This window comes from Phalacrocorax carbo, chromosome 2 (assembly GCF_963921805.1).
Source record: "Phalacrocorax carbo chromosome 2, bPhaCar2.1, whole genome shotgun sequence".
NCBI classification, from domain to species: domain Eukaryota; kingdom Metazoa; phylum Chordata; class Aves; order Suliformes; family Phalacrocoracidae; genus Phalacrocorax; species Phalacrocorax carbo.
The window spans coordinates 44,298,894-44,322,642 of NC_087514.1; the positions used below are offsets into that span (position 1 = coordinate 44,298,894).

A 23,749-nucleotide genomic window follows, 5' to 3' on the forward strand; every position below is an offset into this window, starting at 1 on the left:
AATGAAGGAAATAATTCAAGTAAACATCCTGTTAAAGCACCCAGCCAAAGATAAAAATCTTCCTGCTGGGCCTGTGAATTTCTTGACAAATTAGGAGGATAAGATGCCTTTATTTACTCCTCAGTATGTTGAGATTACCCTGGGTTTGTCTAGTCTTTTACTGGTAGTGGTGCTTCTTGAAGCCCACATTCCGTATGGTGAAGCTGTCAGTGCTCTGGTATAGTCGAGTGAGATGGACATCGCTCTACAAGGCAACTAAAGTTAATTTTTACGCTCTGTGAACCATTGGGTGCATGCCAATTACCCTTTAGTGAATATGTGAAAAAACAGTGACAAAAGCAAGCCTGTTGCTAGGCGGGCTTCATTTTCTGTGCTGGAGCTGGCAACTTTATTGGGAAGTGTTAAAACATATGTTGGATTGCAGGCCTTTATTTATATGTCTGACATAATTCAGTTTTTAGACTTTATTAATTTAGCAGAGAGCTGCTTGATTCTTTTCTGCATACAGACATACCGGTTATATGAAATAAATGGGTCTTGATCCTTCTAAAATAGCCTGAGGAGATCTGCTCAGAAATGTTGTCTATGGGCATGGTAGGAAAACCAAGCCAAATCCCTTGAAGATGTATTTCACTAATAATGGAATGATATGAAAGGATATCAGTGTAGTTTTTAATTTCTTAACTACTTTTAAGCTACATAGATACTCCAAAGGAAGAAAAAAGCTTCACCGCTCAATTTTCTTGTGGCACACCCTCACATTTTGAAAGCAGGGCTATAGGATTTACTGACACAGTGTTTTCTTATTGACCCTTCCATGCAGTATTCAAAAATAAATTTATGGTTTAAGATAATGTTCTTGTTCCATGCACTGGTATCTGCTTAGTATAGTCTAAGACTGAAACAGTTCTGATAGGCGGAAAATAGTTACTGCATGTGGTTTGAACTTTATTAGAACAATCTACTTGGATCCTGTGAATACAGAGTAATGCTCTTTACCATTTGAACGTAATATTGCCTAAGGAACCAGCATCAAAAGCAGCACCGGGTTCCTGCAGGCTCTAATTGCGTTCGGGTTCATCCATGCAGACAGAATTCTACTGCTTGCCCCCTGCCACCCAGAGAGAATTACTCTGCACCTGGGATACACGTGTAGAAATAACTTTGGGAGGATGATAATATGGAATGCTGTTGTAACATCCTGCATATGAAACAGTCATGTCTCTTTAGTTGTTCAGTTCGGCTGGTTGTCTGTTAGCTCACAGGTAATTTTGAAAACATGTTATTTGAAAGAAACTTAGCTATGAATTTTGAGCTCAAAGTTAGTTCAGAAAAAAATCTTTTCTCTCAGTTTCGTATTTATGATTGCTTTCATAATGGGAGTTCTTGTTTTAATGTCCACATCTCCTGGGTATACAACAAGGAGCTGCAGTTCATCTGACAATGAATACCTGGTTGAATACTTAGATGGCACTGGGGTATTGGGCAAGTCTCTGTTATATGACAGATCCTAACACTTCTTAGAATGCAGTTCTGTTACATGGTTTCTAAAAAATAAATATTAATTTGCCACTCTGGAAATGCTGTTTATTCTCACTCTTCTAGGAGTCAGGCTGCTGGGATACAACTTCTGGTTGGGTTAGATTTGGGTAAATTGCCACAGGTTAGACTTCTAGATACAGAGTCTCAGCGCTGGTTGTCAGTAGCTCTCTCAATTTAACAATTTCTTTTTTTTCCTACTAACATTTAGTAACTTTTGACTTCTATTTTGTGTTTGCAAGTGTTTTGCTGAGGAAACAACCTTGCCAAAATTAAAATCTGAAATTGACAACACTCAGGTTCTCAGGGGAGCATCAAGAATGACATATAATAAAGCTTCATAGGGCAATGCTAACTTATGACTTTTGACTTCCGTTGTGAACACAACAAATCTAGGTAAAAAAGCAAACACTGGCCACTATTTAGGAGTATGTCTCAGGGCAGAAAGTCTGGCCTTATCAAGCCTAGTGTACACATTTCCTTATTACACAGTTGAGTTGTGTCATGCTAAATGAGTTTGGCCAAAGGGAAATAGAACTAACAAAAGCCTCTACCCAGGGCTTTTAAAGAAACATCTAAGTTTGAAAGTGGGAGAAGTCCGGTCTCTACTTTCTCCAGTAAACTGTGATAGTCACTTGAAGGAACTGCATAAAAAGACTTTGTGATCAGTTTTGATTTTGTAGATGCTTATATTGTTTTAGTCTTCAGACTGATGTGTGGTTCTGCATATGCTCTGGAATTATTGCGAGTAGTTTGGAGGAAGGTTGACTTTGGGAAGAGAATAGAGTTTGTGAGTTGACAGTAAAATCCTGGTGTACATTCCCAGGACACATAGTAGAACACAGTGGGGACAACCAGTTACCTTTTCAGCTTCATATTTTTGGTGTATTTTTTAGTATACCTTAGGGTAAAACAGGCTGTTCTTTCGGTTCTTAATATGATAAATGAGTAAGCAGTAATTCTGCTTTTTTTTAAATGCTGTGGAGTTTGCCTTTAAGTAACTTGAACAGTTTATTATTTTCTTAAATTCACTTTGTATACAAGTTGTCAGTATTGCATTAGTCAGCTTATGTGAATTTAAATTGTATAGACAAGCTGGAGATAGTCTGAAGAAAATGACTTGCAGATTTCGTCACTATCTGGATGCCATCCCAGTTGCGTTATCAGTTGATTTTGACTTAGCAAGTGAGAGCTCATGCAGCAAATAACTGTTTTTTTTTCAAACCAGAAAGTCTTATTCTCATGTGCACAGAAAGTGACCAAAGTTTGAAAAACAAGAAGACAAATAGCATCTTTACTACAAAGTGATAGAAGTTTGAAATAGATTTTGATTTGCTTAAAGTTGCATGGATAAATCATGGATAAACATTGTTCATGTACTCACAGCGTAGATACCAGCAATTTGAAGGACAGTGGAATTTTCTTATGCTGCTTGAGACAAGGCTTGGACTTCTTTAAAAAAAGGGAGGGTATTAATAACTTTCAGGTTTTGTCAATATTAATTCTGAAATGTTTGTATAAAATGCTCTGCAGTTCTGTGATTTATTTCAGGAAGATAAGTGTTGTTGGGCTCTGAATTTTTTTCTGTATGCATATGTTCTGCTAACCATGTGTTCAGCAGCAAATGCATTCTGAAATACACCGATGTGTTGGGTTTTTAACACTTTTCTCACTGTATTTGTATAACTTGTTTCTCCATGTATGGTTTTCTCACATGTACTATAGCTGAGGGAAGTTGTGTTAAGTCCTAGTTGAACAGTACGCTCAACCTGCAAACAGTCATAAGGCTTTCTTTCTTGGAGGGTAGGTAGAAGTTAAAACCCAACATACAAGTATGCTCAGGAGATTATTTTCCATGTAGTATGTTATCAATAAAGTATTGAGCTGAGGAATTTATTCATGACTCTTGTTTTACTTTCTTATTTTAGTGTTTGAGTAGTAGGCACTTTGAAAGGGACAGACTTTTAAGTTGGTGAACTTTAAAATAGTTACTCTTCTACTAGTAGTTAAAATTTTGGAATTTAATATAATAGGCATTGCTTTTAGTGCACTTTTAGTAAGATATGGTACTTGCCATATGTAGGTGTCTGTTTTAACTCAGCCAAGTTGGGTGGTAGTTAAATTCTCACCTTCTTATGGCAGTAAAATGCCTCTGTGTCATCCAGTTCTTTTAACAGAAAACCTTCCACATCGGTTTGCATATACCAAGTTTTGGGGTGTGTTTTAGAGTTTTGTGGACGCTCTGCACTGCTTCTCATCATGTTGCATCTGGTTTATTAATCAATGGAAGACTTCAATTAATTATCTGCCCTGCTGATTTCCTCATGCATCTCCTCTTGCATCTGATGCACCTGCGCTTCTGCTGACTGATCCTGCAATTCATTGTCTTGTTCTGAAGCTTCTGCTTGGCTCATCAGTAGTTTTCTCCTTAATGGACCTTGTTTGCCAGCTCCTTCTATCAGATTAGTACGAGCATTATTATTTATGTGTGTGCACTGAATACTTTATATTAGCAGTATTTAATTTTATAAGGTTTCTTTTGAACTGCAACTTTCACCTGCCTGTCTTGAAGGTATTTCTCAGTAAATCATCTATACAATTTTATCTAATTAATTTTCTTTTAATTTAACAATAAAGGAAATTTTGTTATAATTGATGAAGTTTTAAGATGTACAACTTTTTAGCTATCTAAATTTAACACTTTTTATGTTACGTCTCACTTTAATGTTTTATATAGTTACCACAGTAATAACCTGAAGTGATTTGCATTTTGTTGGATTTTTTCCCCCCCCCTCAGGAAATGTATGAGGTTGCCAAGAAGCTTTGCTCCTTTTGTGAAGGCCTTGTACATGATGAACATCTTCAGCATCAAGGCTGGGCTGCCATAATGGCCAACTTGGAAGATTGTACATATTCTTACCAAAAGCTACTTTTCAAGTTTGAAAATGTATATTCAAGCTATTTGCAGTCCATAGATGATATCAAGTTGAAACTTACACAGTAGGTTTGCTGTTAAAATTCAGCCTCAATCTCCAATGTTACTATATGTTAAACTTTTTTTTTTTAATCTTGTATGTCTGGTGCTAGTTCTTATTAATCCAGCATGTATTTGTTTGTGTCAAGGAGAACATTCTTTCTGTTCTAAGCTAGTAACTTTTTAACTGTCTTTTTTTTTTTCTTGTATTCATCAGCACACAAAAACGTGTATTGAATTATGTGGAAGATATGCTTGTTAATGAACAGCTGTTTAAGTGCTGGAGTCCTTCCAAATTTGTACTAGGAATAGCCAGATAATAAATCTAGACATTAATCAATGTTTTTAAATACATATTTTCACTCTTGAATTGTTTTTTAATACACTTGAGTAGACATTAAGAATGGTGATCTATGTTGAAAGTAGTAAGTCATGACACAAGCACCTTTGCGGGGGGTGTGTGCGCATGTGTGTGTGTATATATATATACACACATATATGTGTGTGTGTATAATTGTAATCTGTAAACTCTCGATGTTACTTCAAGGAAAATCTTTTATATCTTTCTGGACATTATGGTATTTCTGAGTGCTTTGCCTGATAGAATGTAAGTGGATGTTGGATACTTAAATAAGGCATAAATATGTTTTATTTTAAAACAAAACAACTACTTCAGCAGTCTTTTCATGACGTTGATACTGAACACAGTATTTTGAAAGGGTTATTACCAAATTCGTTTTGAAATCTACTTCAATTCTAAAATTAGTACTTTATGGGTGGTTTGTATCTAAGTTTTTATGTCACGTTGGCTTCTAGATACTGATGGTTTTTTTTCTTTTCACCCTTTTTAAAAAGCTTGGGTTCTGCTGTTTCTATCATGGCCAAGATACCACTGCTGGAGTGCCTAACGAGACATAGTTACAGAGAGTGTTTAGGAAGACTGGATTCTTCAGCTGAGCATGGAGGGGCAGAAAGTGAAGAAACTGAGGATGGGAAATCTGCTGAATTGGTGCTTTATTCTGATGTATCTAAAGCGAACAATAAATCAATGTTAGCCTCATTTTGCAAGTCAGTTGAACATTCAGCTTTGGAAAGTGCAGATCCTGAAAACGTAAAAGATAAGGAATCTGGTCAAAACACTACTGTCCAGGACAGTGAGACATCAGTAGAATTGAAAGATGATGATCAGCCTTCCTTCAATGTGTCTTTGTTAGACTGGATAAATGTTCAAGATAGACCTAATGATGTTGAATCGCTGGTCAGAAAATGTTTTGATTCTATGAGCAGGGTAAGTTAACAATTTTTTTTAAAAGTCAAATCATATCGCATTGAATGTTGCTGTTTATTTTCCAGATGCCGATGCTCTTGCAGTGACTCACCTTTTTGTAAATTGTTTCTCAGATAACTTTCTGAATGAATACCAAAGCAGAGACTGGGGTGGGGGTTGAGAAGTATTTTAAGGGTTCTGAAGTGTTAAGAATTAGACCTTTAGGAAGATGTATAATTTAAAAGTGAATGCTTGTTATCTTGCTTGTTCCTTAAATAGCTATTCCTGTTGGGAAGCCAATAGCTTCTTGTAGCATATAAGCAAAGTGACTTCTATTCTTTCTTTGCCTTTTTCATAGAAATTATGTTTACAGTGAAAGTAAAGATTTTCCTGGACCAGGGTTGATATTCTTTGTGTTAAAAATACCAAAGCCTTTATTAAAATATAGGACAAATTAATGTGGTTAATAGTGATAAATTTACACACTGTATATATGCATCCTTTATTAGCGGATACAGATGTGCTCAGAAGAACCCAGCATGTCAGTTTGTATTTCTGCTGAATAAAACATTGCTCACTTTCTTTACTTTTCAATGATTATTTTAACCAGCGAGGATTATAACCTTCTAAAGCCCTTTTGCCTAGAGAATTCCTTCTTTCTTTGCTTTCACTGTATCTTATATTTCTTACATTGCCTAGCCTTGTTTGCATATGTATAATTTTATACCATTGCAGCTCAATATGCCTTGAACAAATAACAATTTCAATTGTCTTTGACACTGTATTTCGTAAGGTAGGACTGGAAGACTGTCTCAGTCTGAACCCCATCTGTTGTAGGGAACATGATGTGGTCAGTTCTGTACGTTGATTTTTCAATTCTGTCTTAAAAGTAGTTGGAGTAGTTGGCTTAATATTAAGGTATGCTTGAGATTTAGACAGCTCAAAATTTTACTAGTACAGAAAAGACTAAAGAGAAAGATTGGACTTTACAAGTTTTTTTCTTTAGCAATATTCAATTTTGTGCGTAAAATACTTCCTAATTGCTGAAGTCTGAGACAATCCTGTGTCCTGTTTGTCCAGTAACACAAGATGCTTCCTACTTCTTCAAAAGAAGAGTAACAAAACCCAGTAATTAGGTTGGGAGAGAATAAACTCACTTTGTACATAATAGGGCACAAATATAATGTCTCTTAAAAATCAACAGTTTGAGACAGATGTTAAAGAGTTGCTTCCAAATAAATTAGTGATACTAAAGATCCAAAAATAACTGCTTCAGTTAAATACTTATTGCACCTTTTCTGATCAGCTTCTAGTCTTATCTTACATACATAATATGTTCTAGAGAGCTGCCTTATAACTGTGCTTTTCTGTCCTTGCCTTACCTAAGAATAGACAGAACTCCTTTGTTTCAGCTGTTGTAATGATTTTGTAACTTAAGCTGATTTTTGTAGGGGAAAAATGTGATTGCTTCTGCAAAACTGAAGACATAAGCAGAATTGGCAGGTAGGGAAAACACTTTAGTCAGACTATCCTGGCCACCACCAGAACAACTGTGATTGATCAATCTTGATCTATTCTGGTTCCCAAAAAACCCAAAGCTTTGAAGTAATGTGATAGTTCCTAGTTTTCCGTAGGAAAGCATTAATTTACTCTTATTTTGATAGCAGCACAGACAAAAGATGGAATCTCTGCCTACCATTGATTTAGAATTAGCTTGAAAGTAGAATTGGCCTGTAGCTGAAAAGGAAAAAAAAAAACTAAATAAATATCTTGCAACACAATTGTTCTTTTAATATTTCCTTGAGATGACACTTTAACATAGCAGGCTAGAATAAAATGGCATTAATTTTTTTTCCCCTGCATTCTCCCCATGCCCTTTCCTTCTTGGAAATATGAACCATACAGATGGTTTGTGATTGCAATTCTTATTTGAAACTCTGAATTCAGAGTGTAAAGCATCAGACTATGAGCTTTATACCTTTGATATTGGCAGAACTTGTGAGTTGCACAGTGTGCTGCTAGATATCTGGTTCTTCTAGCCTCTAGGTGTTTCTACAAAATGACACTTCCAATTGCAGAAACCTAGGCTGCAGTAAAAGCAGTGGGTAAGTAGGGGCTAACCAGATGTTTCTGTTAAGTGCTGTCATAGCCGCTTAACTAAAAGGCTGGAAGAGGCAGAGACTTGTAAAGATGAGGAGAGCAATATTATCTATCAGTGAGCAGTATGCAATTAGGTCAAAGATGGGTTTAAAAAAAAAAGTATGGAGGAAATAAATTACAGGGTGGAGTGAGAGGAATAGGCTTCCTTTATAAAAAGAGATAAAACACAATTAGTTTATGAAGGTAAAAAGAAAACGCACCATATTGTTGTTTAGTATTTTGTCTGTTAAGAAAATGTTCTGGATGCTGCAGTAGAGTTGTTCAGGATGCCCCAGGGGAGTCATCCTGAACAGGATGGCAATGAAGATGCTATGAAAACAGTCTGGTTTAATCTCAGAGACTATTTTGATTACTGGTTTCTGAAGATGGACAACTCACTTGAGAAGGACCAAGATTCATAAGACCATTCATAACATACTAAAAATTAGTCATTGCTGTTTTCAAAGAACTTAAATGTGTGTTGTCACATTAAAAATAGCATTAATTATTTATTCTGAAAAGTTCTGGGCTAATTACCAGGTTTTAGTACTTCCCCTTGTGGGGATTTTTGTTTGTTTGAAGAGAATGAAGGACCTGTTCTTTATAGTTGCTCCTTAATTTGTAATGCTTTTCCTCTTCAGATTGCTGTGTCTATACCCCAGAGGGGTGTTTCCAGAATGAAAAAGTGCTGTGTGTGAAAGCTTTTATACAGTGAAATTATAGACTATGGGGAAAGTAGTATTTTTATTTATGTTAATATTGAGTCATAAGTGGCTGCTTTTTTGAGGGTTAATTTGTGTGCTCTGTAAGTGGCATAAACCCTGCATGTTGACGAAAGAAGCCAGTGCTTGTGACAGCTAATATACCTCACAGGATAGTGTCCTTTTCACTAGATTCTCATATAATAGATGGCATACCATAACCACTTTGGATAAATTTGGGAAAATTTGTTCATGTTCTGCTAACACCTAATGACTCTTACTATGTTCCTAACTAATATATTTCAGGTTTAGACTAAACTCTGTCCGACATAAGCTGTTGATTTTAAATCTAAGGAAATACTGTAATTTATTTCACTACTCCTGTAGTGAAACTTGAAGAGCCACCCATAATATCTGTGGACATTGGTAGCCTCTAGATGTTTCAAACACTTTTTTCTGGATAACGGCCTGTGAAGGAGTATGGTGGTTTTATTAGGAAAAACATGAGCAAAGAGTATTACAGATGTATTATTTCTCCATAGCTTGTTTTCCATTTACTTAGAACTGATCTGCATGTCTAAGGAATCAATGAAAACATTCATTTAGTGGGAAAAGGCTAATGGGCGTTGCAGATTTTTCCCATCACCCTTCCTACTGCATGTTCCACTAAATCACATTCATCACTTGTTTTGATTGTAGCTGTATGGATTCTTTTCCAGGGTAGTCTGTGTCCACAAGCTTTAAACTGCCTCTTCCCTTCACACCCTGCATTGTCCTCTCAACTAATGCCCCTTCTCCTTGTAAGGATCCTGATTTCTGTGATGGTCTGGTTCGAATACTTGATAGAAATTCATGCTGTGCTACAAAATCCGCATATTCATTAACTCAGAATTCTGAAACAGATGACAGATGTAGGCATGTATTAGGTTAAAAAATCAAACAAAAAACCAAAATAAAAAGTTATAAAAACTCACGTAGCTAGTTCACGTCACCTTTCAATATGTCAACTGCCAACAAACATTTTTTTAATTTATTTTTCCCCTTCTCTCCAGCTTGATCCAAGGATCATCCAGCCCTTTCTGGCAGAATGTCGACAAACTATCGCCAAACTAGATAATCAGAACATGAAGGCTATCAAAGGCCTTGAGGATAGGCTCTATGCATTGGACCAGATGATAGCAAGCTGCAGCAGACTGGTGAATGAACAAAAAGAACTTGCTCAGGTAATAGACATTTGTGTTGTGTAATGTTGGAAGATGGTAGTTTTTTGATATGTGTATGCTGTTAAAGATTACAATGAAACAATTGCATACCTTAGTGCAGCAGAGTTTTCAACTTATCACACTGGAGAGGCTCAAAAAGGTGCTATATTCATAATAATTTGACACTTAAACATTGGTAGCTTTTACATCTTGTGGCCATGTTTTCAACTCATAACTCCAACTACCACATTAATTTAAATACATTTTTAAAACATCAAACTAGTTGAAAATGCAGCAGTGGGTGGTGGACAGCCCAAGAACTTAAATGTAGGGCTTATATTTATGTTGTTTCATCTATATTGGAGAAAAAGTTACTCTATAAAATAAAAATGTCTTACTTAGGATATCCTAGACTTAATGCACTAGGAACATGCATAGCTGTAGTTCATTGCAACTTGGTCAACTCTGTATCAAGCTGCTTATTTTTGTAGCTAAAGTACTCGGTCAACATTCACTTGGCTATAATTTGGAAAAACATATTTAATTCCAATTCAGCTAATTGGCATTCTCATAAAAGCACCAGTGTAAACTTGCTGGCTTCTGAGATACATCAGTATGCGGTATTGTTTTTGGAATAGACTACATCTAGTTTATTTTTATTTTAGAAATTAAGTTTCTTCTGGATGAGTAAGAATCACTTAGAAAATGATAACATTTTAAAAAGTTAAACTACCTTTTAAGGTGTATCTCATTAAACCTAGTGAATTGTTTACGGACAGGTTGTGCTGTGTTTAGTGTAAGACTTTGCACAATAGTAGAAACCTGCTAATAAAAATAGAGTCTGATGAGGTTGTCTAACAGTTATAAACGCTGTAGATATTTATTTTAAAGCTTATTTGAAAATGGATGTTTTTAATGAGTACTCTGAGCTTAAGGAAAATATCTGACTTAAATATTATCTTAGTGTCTGCCTGTACATCTTTGTCAACTCTGTCTAAATTCCACCTGGTTTACAGCTGTGTTTAAGAGCAGACAACTTTTTGCCAATGGTAGACTGTTAAAGACAGTGTGTAGTTTGCAGTTGCTCATATGTTAGAGACCAGGATGCTGTGAATTGATCTTTGCTAGTTCCAGTCTCTCATTAAATGGAAGACAGAAATGGAAAAAACCTCAATAATGGAAAGGGAAAATGAGGCATGAAGTTGGCATCATGCCCAGGTGGCATGTCCTGAACACTTCCTGTCACACCAACTAATTCATTGGTTTGTTCTTAATATGTTGTTGCCTTCTAACCTTAGGCTGGTTCCGGTGTCAAACAAATACAGCCAGATGGTTGGTGAGCTGCACCACTGTCCTTTTATCCTCTCCCTTGGTAATGTTATTTAGCTCACATACCACTCCATGCAGTTAGCTTTTCTTGAGGGGGCATGTTTTATTTTTATGAGCTGAAAAGGGGAGTTATGACCCTGCTGCAGTGTATACTTCAGGAGTTAGAAGTTGGGGACCTTCAGGTTTGAGTTGTGGAGGGTTTTTCTGTTATCCTAGTGATCTAGAATTGAAAAATAGCTAGAAAATCAGGACTTTCAGCTGGAGATCTGGAATAAGAGATAAGTAGGTTAAATTTAATTTTGAAGGGAAATACTGAGTCCTTGGTAACTTGTCACTCAACAATACAGGACCAGGACGGAGGTAATGTGGATAATGGTTGATCACCAAGCTTGTAGTGAAGAGATGGAGTAGTGTGCCTGCACACTTTGCACATTTGAAGTGATAAGAAATTTGATTAAAGAATATTTTAAATGTAAGATATATAGCTTATTTTTTTCTTAAAACATTACAGTACCATATCAAGGCTTTTTTATTAAATACAGTTGCTGTGAAGAGCTTCAGTTAACTTTATCCCTAAGATTGTCCTTTAAGGCCTTCTTTGCAACTGAAAGTATATTAAAAACTGTATGTGGTCATTATCTGATGTGAAGAGAGGCATGAGTTTCTCATTTCTGCTTGGGCATTGGTATAGCATTAGTAGGAGTAAGTGAACAATGTTGCCTCCCTATCTTGGGGTGGTTAGAGCACCCTTTTGAGGAAAGCTGGGTTGACAGTTGCATAGGACCTAGGCTTCCTGCTCCATCCTGTGGCTGGTACATGAAGGTGGGTGCTATGAGTACTTCTGGCAGCACTGTTTAAAAGTGGAACCCGTCTTCAGATAATTTCAGTAAGTGTAGAAGAAAGTTTGTGCTAAATCTCAGTCGCACAGTGTTTATATCACAGGCCAGTGCTAAATCCAAAGGAATTTAGCATGATGGAAAAGCTACTCTTCTACCCCTGTACTTGGTCACCCAGTGCTGTGAGTGGTAGTTTTAGCTATGTTTTCCCTCTTTACTTGAATGAAGAGCCTACCTCAAGTTTACCAGTCCCACTTTTGAGTGATATGCCTAAAAGTCAGTTGGAAACTTTGCCACTTTATTTAAATGTCACTGTAAGTTTTGAATCTGTACCTTTTGAATCTGTACCTGAAGACTTGTCAGAGATTTGAACTTTCAGATCTTTATCTTTGCCTTTTCTTTTTATCTATTGACTATCCTTTACTTATGATATAGGAGATTTTAAGAACAGTCAGATAGAAAGTGATGGTGTCTTTGGGTTTTTTTAGTTGTTTTTTTGAAGCTTCAATTAATTGAATATTTGTGGTTAAACAAGTGATTAAGTGTATTACCAGATGTTTTTATTCCTTGAGCCGTAGGAATTATTTTCATAACAGTTCTAGCAGTTGTTTGGATACTGTTTGGAAAAAATTCAAATGATAGTCTGCATAAAAATCTAAGAGGAAAATTGCAAGGCTTTAGTTATATTGAAAAATATAGATGAGGGCTTGTGTATTTTTAAAGGTGGCGTTCACAATTTATGTAATAACTATTAATATTTGGTGTTATCTGAAAAAAAAACCTCATACTATTTTCCTTTACATCAAACTTCCAGCAGTGAACTGTTTCTCTTCATAACAAAATTAAGTGGAGGTACTTTATAGAACAAGGATGAGGAACGTCTCAATGGTAATCCCATCGGCAGTATTTGTATTGGAAGATGGAGGCTTAGTTTCCCCAGGCTGGAAAAAGCTGATGATGTATCCAGAATTTGAGTTGACTTTCTACTCCAACCTTAGTTTCATTATTAAAATTAAAACCAACCTTATACCATGGAACAGAGTCATCTGCTTTTAGAAGGACTCATTTCTTAGTTAATATGCTTGTTCCTGGACCTGCCTTAAGAGTTATTTTGCTTCCAGTCAGCCTTTTCAATTAACTATTAAGCAGCCTTTTATAAACAAAAATTACATCCTGAATTGTGTAGCTGAGTAGTTGATCTCTAGCCCCTAACATCTAATATGGAAAGCTGTTTTGTTACATTGAAAAACTATTTTTCTCTGTGGAAGCTGGGATTTATAACATAAGCATACAGAATTGTGGTCAATAGGTGGCATTATGTAATAAGAGTATGCCTCTAGAAAATTTGAGCAGTGTGATTCTGCCCAATAGCTTATCCTTTTCAACATTTTCTTGTGTGTTTTTTTTTAATTTCCCTATTAGTGTAGCTTTTCAAAACATTTTGTTGCATCCAAATGCTCTTCCATCAATTAGGTTCATAGAAGTGTTACTGTTAGCTCTGTTAAATAGTCAAAAAATCTAGTTGGCAGATTGCCTTCCTGATTTTAAGCTTGTTGTCTTTAACTTAAAGGTGTTGGGAAAAAGATTTTGTCACTACCATATTCTGTTTTTTTTTTTTTATTTTCCTCCTGCTTCTTGTTACATCAAAGAAAACCTTAGGTTTATAGTGATTCAGGGTCTTCTCAGCTGCTTATTACATCACTGACTGCCTTCCCTGTTGTTTGAACTTCAGTCTAAAATGTTTTAAAATATTTTTTATTGTTCTTTTATTTGGAAATAGTCATTGGGAAAAATCCATAAAGGTGTCATACCTGTTTTTTCAGGGCCCATCTTAGTTTGACTATGATGCTCACATCATGAATCCTGTCATCTGATCAGGGCTAGAAACGCAAGGACTTGTAAGAAAAATTGATTATTTAGATCTTGGGTTTCTCCACAATTTATTGAGGTTCTCCCCCTGCCCTTTTTTCTCAGTTTACTGCAGTTCTTAACTGGCCTTTTTCTAGTATGCTGAGATTTTTCTGTCTGCTTTGTATACTAGGGTAATTTTAGTTTAAATTTTATTTTAAAGATGGGTCCACAGATACAGAAATGACAAAAGATACTAAAATTTATAAATAGCCTTTTGGAACTGAGAGTAAAGCTGGAAGGTATTTTCTAGCTTACTGCATCCAGTTTTGTGTAACTTCAGGCTACGTGCCATGTGATTCATTTGAAAATCTTACTGAGCTGCTATTTAAAAGCAATTATTTTCTTGAATTCTCTATTCCATTCCAAAGTTGTATAGAATCTGATTGTCCTAATGTTTATAAACATCTGTTAATCTTGGATCTGAAAGTATTCTTGGCTAGTTCAAATCTATGTGCTCTCATGCCTATACTGCCGTTTGTTTTTGTGCTTGGCGATTCCCTAAGCATGTTTCCTCAGTGTCTTTTTATCTTCCTTGACTAAACAAGCCCAGTTCCTTTGATGGGGCTGTCCTCTTCATCTCAGTAAGTTCTTCCCACCTTTTTTGGTTTCCATTCACTTGGCTTGGATAATACATACAGTTTAAATGTTTGCAACCTGCTTTTGTTACCCAGAGGGTCCTCACTCATTCAGTACAGAAGTTGCTGAGAATTCAGTAAACAGATGACTCTTCAGTATTCTCTTCCATCTTCAGTATACATCTTCCTTTTCATTACTCTTAATATACTTGTTTGATACTTACTTTGATTTCTGTATTGTTCTCACTAGGATATAAATACTTATTGCAGGCTTTGCAAATGTCTTTTATAGCATCTTATAACAAGATTGCTTTACATTCAATATCAAATCAGTAAATGTCATTTTCAGAAAACTGTCATTTTCAGGTTTTGTATGACTCTATGGTTTACTCTTCTCATCAACGTCAGCCACGGAAAGAAATACTTAAAGCTATTGTCTGGTTTTGAATTCTTTATTAAGAAAACAAAGGCTTAATAAACAAGTCTGTAGAACTACAAACTCAGTGACTGCTGTGGTGTTCAAGTGGCATGTCTGAGACATGATATGAATGTGGACAATATCAAAACTAAAATTGGTGGCGTTGGTGTTTTCTTGCCTAAAGAACCACGCTGTTTCCAGAAGTGTTTCCTTTCACCTGTTGAATATGATGAAGACAACAATGGCCTGGTACAGTAGTTGTTATGCCAGCAGTGCCCTGTCTTCCCTGTCTTTTCTGTGTATGTGTACATATGTTACCTCCTGTAATCAGCTAAGGCAGTCCATCTTCCTTGTTTTGCCCCCCACCCTTTGAACAGATAATACTTTGCCGTGCCCAACTACTTTGTATATGATGTCCAGCTGCAATCTTGGCTCTCAAGAAGAATTAGTTCCGTGTATTAATTTCTTTACACAAAAAATATATTTTTAGCCCACAGTAATACTAAATATTCTCTAAATTGACGATAAGTCTTGCATATGCCAGAAGTTAACAAACTGGTTGTTTGAAGAAATTAGAATGGTGATTTGATCCCCTCCATCCTAACAGCTACTTTACTGCTGCATTAACTTCTGTGATTTTTCACTGGTGTTGGTTAGTTGCGTAAAGTTCTTATGGGGTTGTGATGGTAACTGTTTGGGAGGGGAATATCAGATAAGATTTATTTGGACTGTATTATACAATTAAAAGAAAGCAACTTTGACACTTGAGTTCTCTCTGTAGCATTCTGTTATACTCCTCAATGGTACAGTAAATACATTAAAATGCTTGCATTCTTACAGAGAAGATGGATCACTTCTGCGCTTTTTGATTGTCACAAAGATTGTGTTACAAACATGTGTCTCTTCCTCTAGGGATTTTTGGCTAATCAGAAGAGAGCTGAGAACTTGAAAGATCCTTCTGTGCTGCCTGATCTGTGTTTGAGTCATGCAAATCAGCTGATGATTATGTTAACTAATCACAGAAAACTGTTAGATATCAAACAGAAATGTACAACTGCCAAACAGGAGCTTGCAAATAATCTGCAAGTCAGACTGAAGTAAGTTACCACTTTTCAACTTTGTTTCTTCCACTTGCATCGAGACTGTTAAAAGCACGTGTGTCTAATGAAAATCTTTGGTTATGTGTAGAGTTTTTCTTAATGGGAGAGAAAATAAAAGCTGGATCACTTCAGTTTGTATATGAAGTTATTTATAAATGTGAAAGAAAATATTATTTTAAGATAAACTCCTTAAAGTTTAAATGATCTTCATACCAATAAACCAATATCCAAGAACCTACAATCCCCTCTCCTCTCTTCAACGTCCGAAGCTGTCAGTATCTTATGTAAAATTTTACTGGCAATTATGCTGATGTCTTCAAAGGATCATAATAAGCGAAACTCTCTTCAGTAGCTTGTGATCACATCAAAGAAGAAAAACATGACAGTATTTTGATGTACTTACACTTCATGAAAAATAATTATATCTAGTCACAGCCAGTAAAAATGGTAATTTTTCATGTAAGTATCAATACTGTATAACATGGGATGCAGCAGGTAGTCTATATTGCTCAATGGGAAAACAGTTTTTCACACTACTACACTTCCATAATTAAGCTTTAGATAATTTGCCATGTCAGATATGTTGGAAGAGTATACAGAATATAGTTTTTGGAAGAAAAAACTTTGTTTATGCTAGCAGCATATGTTGTGTGGAAAATGTACTTCTCATTGTGTTTTGAACTGGCCACTTGTTGGCTTCATATAATGCTCTCTTTTTATTTCCTACTACTCATTACTATGAGAAAGTCAACAGTGAATGTCTTGTAGTTTCTCTGTTAGTATATATTCCTAGTTGCTTAATGTTGACTTGTTTGTATTTGTTGTTTCACTTCTACTTCACTTCTGTCAAGAAAAACAATTTTTATGTTTTTGTTCCTTGTGGGGTATACCTCCACCTTATGCCTCCTTTCATGCCAAAGTTGCTGTAATGTTTCCCCTCAAACACACCAGTTGATCACCTTTCCAGCGTCCTGGAAGGATCCTGAAAAAGTCCTATTTAACAGTTATCCTGTGATTTAGTTACATTGGTGGCTATGCTTGAAAGTAATGTATTGATTGTATCAATAAGAGAACTGAAGGTGTGGTTACAAGGTGAGGGAATTTGGGGATGTAATTTGTAGTGCGTGAATAGATGGTGTGAACTTCCTAAACAGTGTCCTTATCTTTAATATTTCTTGCTACTGCTTTTCAATAAGTATTTTTAAGATTTATAAACAAAAAGTAGTCTCTTGCTCTGAATGTTAAATTATTCTGGAGGAAGTTACATTATCATTCCTCCTAAGGTTATGTATGGTAAGAGTATTGCTGTCAAAAACAATACCTTAACTCCGGTGGTGGTAAGTGTTCATTTTGTGAGCACTGGTATGGATATCTTACTGTGAGAAATTAACAGGCAACTGCAAGGCAACTCCTGAATTCTGAATTGCTTGGTACTTCCAGATAGCCTGTTGTTGTCCCGTGTAAAATGATGTCATTGTTGAGTTCATCCAGACATGTTGCTAATCTTAGTGAAATTTAAATGCAGAAAAGATGACTAAGTTATTACCTTCTAAAGTGTAACCTACTTTTGTAGGTGGTGTTGTTTTGTAATGCTTCATGCTGACCAAGATGGAGAGAAGCTACAAGCATTGCTTCGTCTTGTAACAGAGCTCCTAGAAAGGGTCAAGGTTGTCGAGGCTCTCAGTACTGTTCCTCAGATGTACTGCCTAGCTGTTGTTGAGGTTGTGAGGAGAAAAATGTTCATAAAACACTACAGGGAGGTAAGTAAAACTTTGAGACCAAACCTTTGTGTCACTGTATACATTAATAACTAACCACATGTTTTCCCTTCCGCAGTGGGCAGGTGCTTTAATAAAAGATGGGAAACACCTGTATGAAGCTGAAAAGGCAAAAAGGGAATCTTTCGGTAAACTGTTCAGTAAGTACTTTCTCTTCCTTAAAATCAGAACTGTGGTTAAGTGTGACTTTTGTCTTTATAGTTAAAATATTTCAATTTTGTTGTAGTTTAAGTTCCTGTTTTGTTTTGTTTTTTTTTTTTTAACTTAAATCAGAAATGCGTGCAGTGTGCCAGATGGTCCTATTATGAATAAAATATTTTTTTAGTAATTTTTCTATTAATCAAATTAATGACCTGTTTCATATAGATTACCCAGAATACTGTGAAAGTTCTAATTAGTTTAATCCTTGTAAAAGATAAGATTTCTAGTTATTACATTTGAATGCAGTTTGTTTGAACATGGTCTGTGAGCTTTACTGTTCTTTTACATAACACACTTGAAACCATTATGAACGTTTGCGAATAGTTACTTCTTGTGTACTGCTTCAGAAAAATCAAGATTGGAGGTCCACATCTAAAAAGCTTAAAAGGTTAAAAAAAGAAATTAAAAATTAAGTTGCTGATAAAAGAAATCTGATTATTTTTTCTTTTTCCTGCAAAGTGTGCAACTTATGCTCTGAGTCAACTACTAAAATAAGAAAATTGAACAAAAAATGTGAAAAAATATTTGAAAGGAGATTAGCAAGATTACAACAAAAAATTGAAAAAGGAGTTGAGGCTTCTGTAGGGGTGAGCATTAAGCAAAAAGGCTGCAATGACGTGAAAAGTTGTACCTTCATGGTGGGTTTTGCATCAAATTCTGCGGTCACTTAATTTTTGTGTTGTCAAGAAATGTCGTAGTTAGTAATGCTTTCGAATTTAGTTCAGCTGTTAAACTGCAGTAGCTTAGTTGTTTTCTTTTGAGGCATTGTTTGTAGGTTGCATTTCTTTCTTTTAAATAACCATTTTTTCTTTGCCCAGGGAAGTCTTTTCTAAGAAATCGTTTGTTTAGAGGACTTGAATCCTGGCCTCCATCCTTTTGTGTATGTACTCAATATCTTCTTGGGTTTTATTTCATTTTCATAAATAGTACTTCCATAAATTAAAAACTGACGTTTAATTCATTTAAGCTATATGGCTGTCACATTACTCTGTCAGGGAAGAAAGCTACGAGCGAGTGTTCTTTGCTTTTTCAAGTGACCTATATTAACATTGGTTCATAAATTGCAGTGTAGTGGGAGAGGAAATGTCAACTCCATACTCTGTTTAACAAGGAGCCTGTGGTATTGAACTGAAAATTGCTATTAAAGATCAGAAAAAAAGAAGCTAGTAGGGATAATTTTATCATCTAATCCACTCTTCTGTGTAATAGAGCTATAAAATTAATCAGGTGGTAAAAGTAAATAAAAGTTTTTCATGTTTTTTTATGATTGTTGGATAAGTAGAAAAGCATTTTCATATCTTTATTGGTTGATAATATGAAGGGGTGAAAAAGTATAGCTGTAATCAAGCACTGCCTGTTAACTTTGATTTCATACAGCCTGGTTAATTTAAGTAAGATAGCTCTCCCTGATTCTAATGTTGACGTCTCACTTTGCTGCATTTAACCTTTTCAGCTTCTCCTTTGCAGCTTTTTTTTTTTTTTGAAGTATATTTGGAAAAATAAGAATGCTACTTGTTTCAGTGTGTTAAATACTGAACTGAATTAATACTTGACTGCATGTTTAGTAGCACAATGGGTAAAGTTTCAGTGCCATCTCTTATCCCTTGACTTTTTAAACATGTCCTGAATGTTAATGAAGCTTTGTAATAGGAGAGGAGGTACTGCTGCCCAGTGCACTATGGATAGAATTAATGGCTATAAATGTAAATGAATTTTTTTTAGGGGGTTGGGAGTGGGGCTATACGTGGTTCCTTTAAAACAGTATGAAATCTTTTGAGAGAGAGGTCAGTTTAATGGTAACTTTTCTGTGTTATTAATTAAGCTCTTTTTTGATCCTTTCTTAGTCATCTTGGTATTATTTGCCTTAACAACGTGTAAATTAATTTCTTCTTAATACAGACACGAAAACCTCGCAGATTTGACAGTGAGCTTCCAGATATCTCATTAAGTGACTTGCAGTTTTTGCAGTCATTTTGTCCTTCAGAAGTACAGCCGTTACTCAGGTAAATAACTTTTTTAATCTGTGTGCGCTATGAAAATAGCTTCCTTTTCTGTTCTGCTCCTACCCACAATTCATTTTTCTTAAGGAACAGTCAAGGATTTATTTTTTTTTATTTAACACCATTCTTAATCAATGGGCTTCAATGACTTAATGCAAATACATATTACCTCTAGGATTCATGTACTCAGGCTCAGACGATTTGAACACACGTATTCTGTATTGAGGTCTAAAGGATGTCAGACGTTCCTCCAAGCTGTGTCATAGCTAAAACCCAAAAAACTCCTGTCAGTTTTAAACTGAAATAAACTCATAACTTCATGTATATTTTGTAAGATCAGAATTAATTTTTTTTTCATTTGCCCATTGTTTATGTGGTATTCTGGAGGAAATAAAATAAATTTCTTTAGCCCAGCATGAGATCATAGAGATCTCCTGTATTCAGTTATTGCTTTTTGTCTGACAGACTTACTTTATTTCAAGGTGTATTCTGTAAGTGCCTCTTTCTGGAAAAGTTCACTGTTAGAGTAAGCTTTCAAACTCATAGATCTTAAACCTATAGCAAGTGAACAGAGAAATGCCAACCAAGATAATGGTCAGGAAACAGGCAGTAGCAAGTTCTACGTAAGGTTCTGTCTAGGAGGAGATCTGTCAGTATGACCACAACCAGATGCTGCATGTATCCATCATCCTTCTGTTAGAAGAGATCTGCAGTGAGAGATTTGCTGAGGTTCCATTTTTCAGTCTCAAGGCCACAGTCCCACAAAGGATGATAAGGTACATCCAATAGAGGGTGCTCTGCTCTTGTCTCTCAGGTTCACCAACAGTATCAGCCTGATACCAGTTATTGGAGCACAGTGCAGGAGCTGAATTCACTGCTGTTTTCTTCTCTGTTTTGTACTGGCATTCTTTCCGATTCAGAATTCCTGGCCATCCTTCTGGTATTGCTGCTGGAATTAACAGTCTGCTTGACCGTGGATTTGCCCTAGATCATGACACAGCATACCCTTTTAATTTCTCTTGTTGTGCTCTTAGGCTTGCTCCTTAGTGATTCTGCAGGAAAAAAATGCAAACTATAGTATCATATTGCTGATAATTGCCTGATTTTGGGGTTTGAGAATTTTACAATCTTCTTGGAAATTCAGGCTGGGTTTGGGAAGAATTTTGCCTTGCTGTTGTCAGAAAACCAATCACTAACCAAGCTGGCTTAGTTGGTCAGAACTGTAGTGACATATGTTTCCACTGGATGGCAACAGAGGTGGGAATATGTCACGTTCCTCCTTGTTTTTGGGCTCAGGCTTATATTTGGTAGAAATATTGATGATGGAGATGGACTTGGAACTCGAGTGGGTAAAGCTGTCACACACCTTGGTAGAAACTGAGATTCAGAAGAAACTTCTTTGGTGTTTCATTTAACATGTAAAAAGCAAGCCAGAGATAAACTGAGACCCAGCACAGAATCCTGTTCTGTCACCACTGAATAATTAAAATTATGCTTCTGTTTACTTAAAATGATTCAGTCTTCTCAATTTATATGTTTGAGCAATTACTGAAATATTAATTCTACAAAAATACACTAGATGCCACTTCCCGTGTATATTGAATAAAGAATGCAAAATACATTGAAGTGTAATCTGCTTTTATTATATTGTTAGTATAAATGAACTCTTGCTTCATGGTTTCAGTGGAGCTATTCCTGAACAAATTAAAAATTCTAGATATATGGACTCGCAAGAAAAATTAAATGTTGCTTTTCCAGAGGTTTAGAAAACTTGCAATTTAAAGCTTATCTTGCAACACTTGCAATGTGATCATGATACATTAATCAGCCTTTTAATTTAGGTTACCTATCATTAAAATAAAACATTAGAGAATTAATAGCAGCTTCAAAGGAAGAGCTGGACTGGAGAGAATCCAACTGGAGAGAAGAATAGAGTCATTTGCAAACATAAGTGCTTCAATTACAGATCTAATCAGTATCAGTTCTCTTCTGTTACTGTTACAATTCTAGGTACTACTGGTAAATGTTTTCCTCAAGAGGAAAGACTCTGGCATAATACTTCCCCATCATTGTGTTTATCACTATCTGCTCCTTAAAAGCACTCAAGTTCGTAACTGAAAACACAAATACCAGGTGGTTTTAGTGGATTTTCCATGTAAAATAGATGACATGGAGAAAGTACAAACCTTATATAGAGGGAAGCTTAGTCTTGTCGGAATATACACATAGTCATTTAATATATTTGAATATTAGATTAACAATGTGGAAAAAAATTTTAATCCTGTACTGTTTTTAAGGGTTCCCATACTTTGTGACTTTGAACCTCTTCACCAGCATGTACGTGCTCTACATAACCTGGTAAAAGCAGCACAGAGTTTGGATGAAATGTCACAAACCATTACAGACCTGCTGAATGAACAAAAGGTATTTTTGTTTTTCTTTACCAAGAAAAGAGAATGTTCTATTCAAAAGAGTAGAAGATTTTCATAGTACTGTTTTATCAACCTCTTCAGAAAGAAACTTTTTTTTTTCTAGATGTAAAGATTAGTTGGTCTCAACTGCATAATAATAGTTTTCTTTTGAATCACATACTTGTAAATATTCTGAGGTTTTTGAGCTCTTCAATAAGTGTAAGCCTATCTCAGGAATAGTCAAAAGATATTAAATATCTTCTAAACATTTAACAGATGCTTATATTACACAGAAATTGTAGAAGTAGAATTATTCTGTTAATATTTCTGCTTTCTGCCATTTTCCCAAGCTTCTGTGTGCAGAATGTGTGCGTTTTGCCTTTGTTGCTTTAGTTTGTGTTTAATGAAGTTGTTTGCCGCTTCTCTAGATATTTGCGTTACTGCTTGAAGTCCTTTGGGCACAACCAGCTAAGGAGAATTTAGGCCCTTGATAGGTTGTCCCCATTAGCCCAAATATTGATATGTCGTCATCTACTTTGTTGCAGTCCTGCTTTTTGGGGAAGGGAGGAAATGTGTGGTCTTTGAGTATAAAAGGAACAGATGGCAAAAAGAACTCTTCCTAGTTTCACTCTGCCCGTCAAGCAGATTCTTTCCCTTAGAAATTCTGTTTCTGCCAACCAATGTGGCTTCCATGCATTCAGCCTCCAACTTTCATAATACACCAAACCGGGGTCCTTTTAGCTTCTGACTGTAGCCTGTCCCAGTGAAACCCTGGATGAATTTAGCAATGTTTTTAAAATTACATGTGAAGCTGACTGCTTCAAACTGGGTTTGTTTAGCAGTTTTACTGTAGAAAAAAATGTTATTTTTGTGGGACTTCATGTTACCATCTACAGTGTGTTTGTATGCATTTTGATGCTGACTGGAAGCATCTTCTGTAACTGCCAAGGTTATAGGCATGTTCAGTTTTGAATTAGCAGATTCCTGCTTAAACCAGGTCACGTGAAGTCCTGTATCTTCTTACTCCTCTAGAACTTGAACAAGAGATTTACTGAAAGTCTTTCATTTATGTAAAATATGAAATCTGGGCTGCCCTTTGTTCTGCAATATAGAAAAGGTGTGTGTAATTTATGTCATATCTCAGCTCTTTTGTGTCTGTTTGAAGATTATTTTTTTTTTTTTTGTGAGGAGCCATTAAGAACAAGTGTTAGGGCCTGATCTCTATATTAGCCAATGGAATCACTAGAAGTGGGGTAAATTTTGTGAAATCTCGGACTTTTCTGAACATGCTCTTCCAACAGACCATGCTCTGACGTATAGAAGTCCACCCCCAACTTAGAGCATCCTGAAATTTATCTCATAAGAAAC

The 23,749-nt window shown here is 35.7% G+C and overlaps 1 protein-coding gene across 3 annotated transcripts in view; it reads left to right on the forward strand.

Moving 5' to 3' along the window:
- Positions 1 to 23,749, forward strand: part of RB1CC1 (RB1 inducible coiled-coil 1) — a 79,038-nt gene that overhangs the window by 25,162 nt on the left and 30,127 nt on the right. For all 3 annotated transcript variants that reach the window (XM_064442725.1, XM_064442726.1, XM_064442727.1), the window contains 9 exons: positions 4,337 to 4,539; positions 5,369 to 5,801; positions 9,673 to 9,843; positions 15,804 to 15,988; positions 17,565 to 17,751; positions 17,828 to 17,909; positions 18,789 to 18,850; positions 19,870 to 19,973; positions 22,268 to 22,394. In XM_064442725.1, the coding sequence (XP_064298795.1) occupies positions 4,337 to 4,539; positions 5,369 to 5,801; positions 9,673 to 9,843; positions 15,804 to 15,988; positions 17,565 to 17,751; positions 17,828 to 17,909; positions 18,789 to 18,850; positions 19,870 to 19,973; positions 22,268 to 22,394 (1,554 nt within the window). The remainder of the gene's footprint in view (positions 1 to 4,336; positions 4,540 to 5,368; positions 5,802 to 9,672; positions 9,844 to 15,803; positions 15,989 to 17,564; positions 17,752 to 17,827; positions 17,910 to 18,788; positions 18,851 to 19,869; positions 19,974 to 22,267; positions 22,395 to 23,749) is intronic.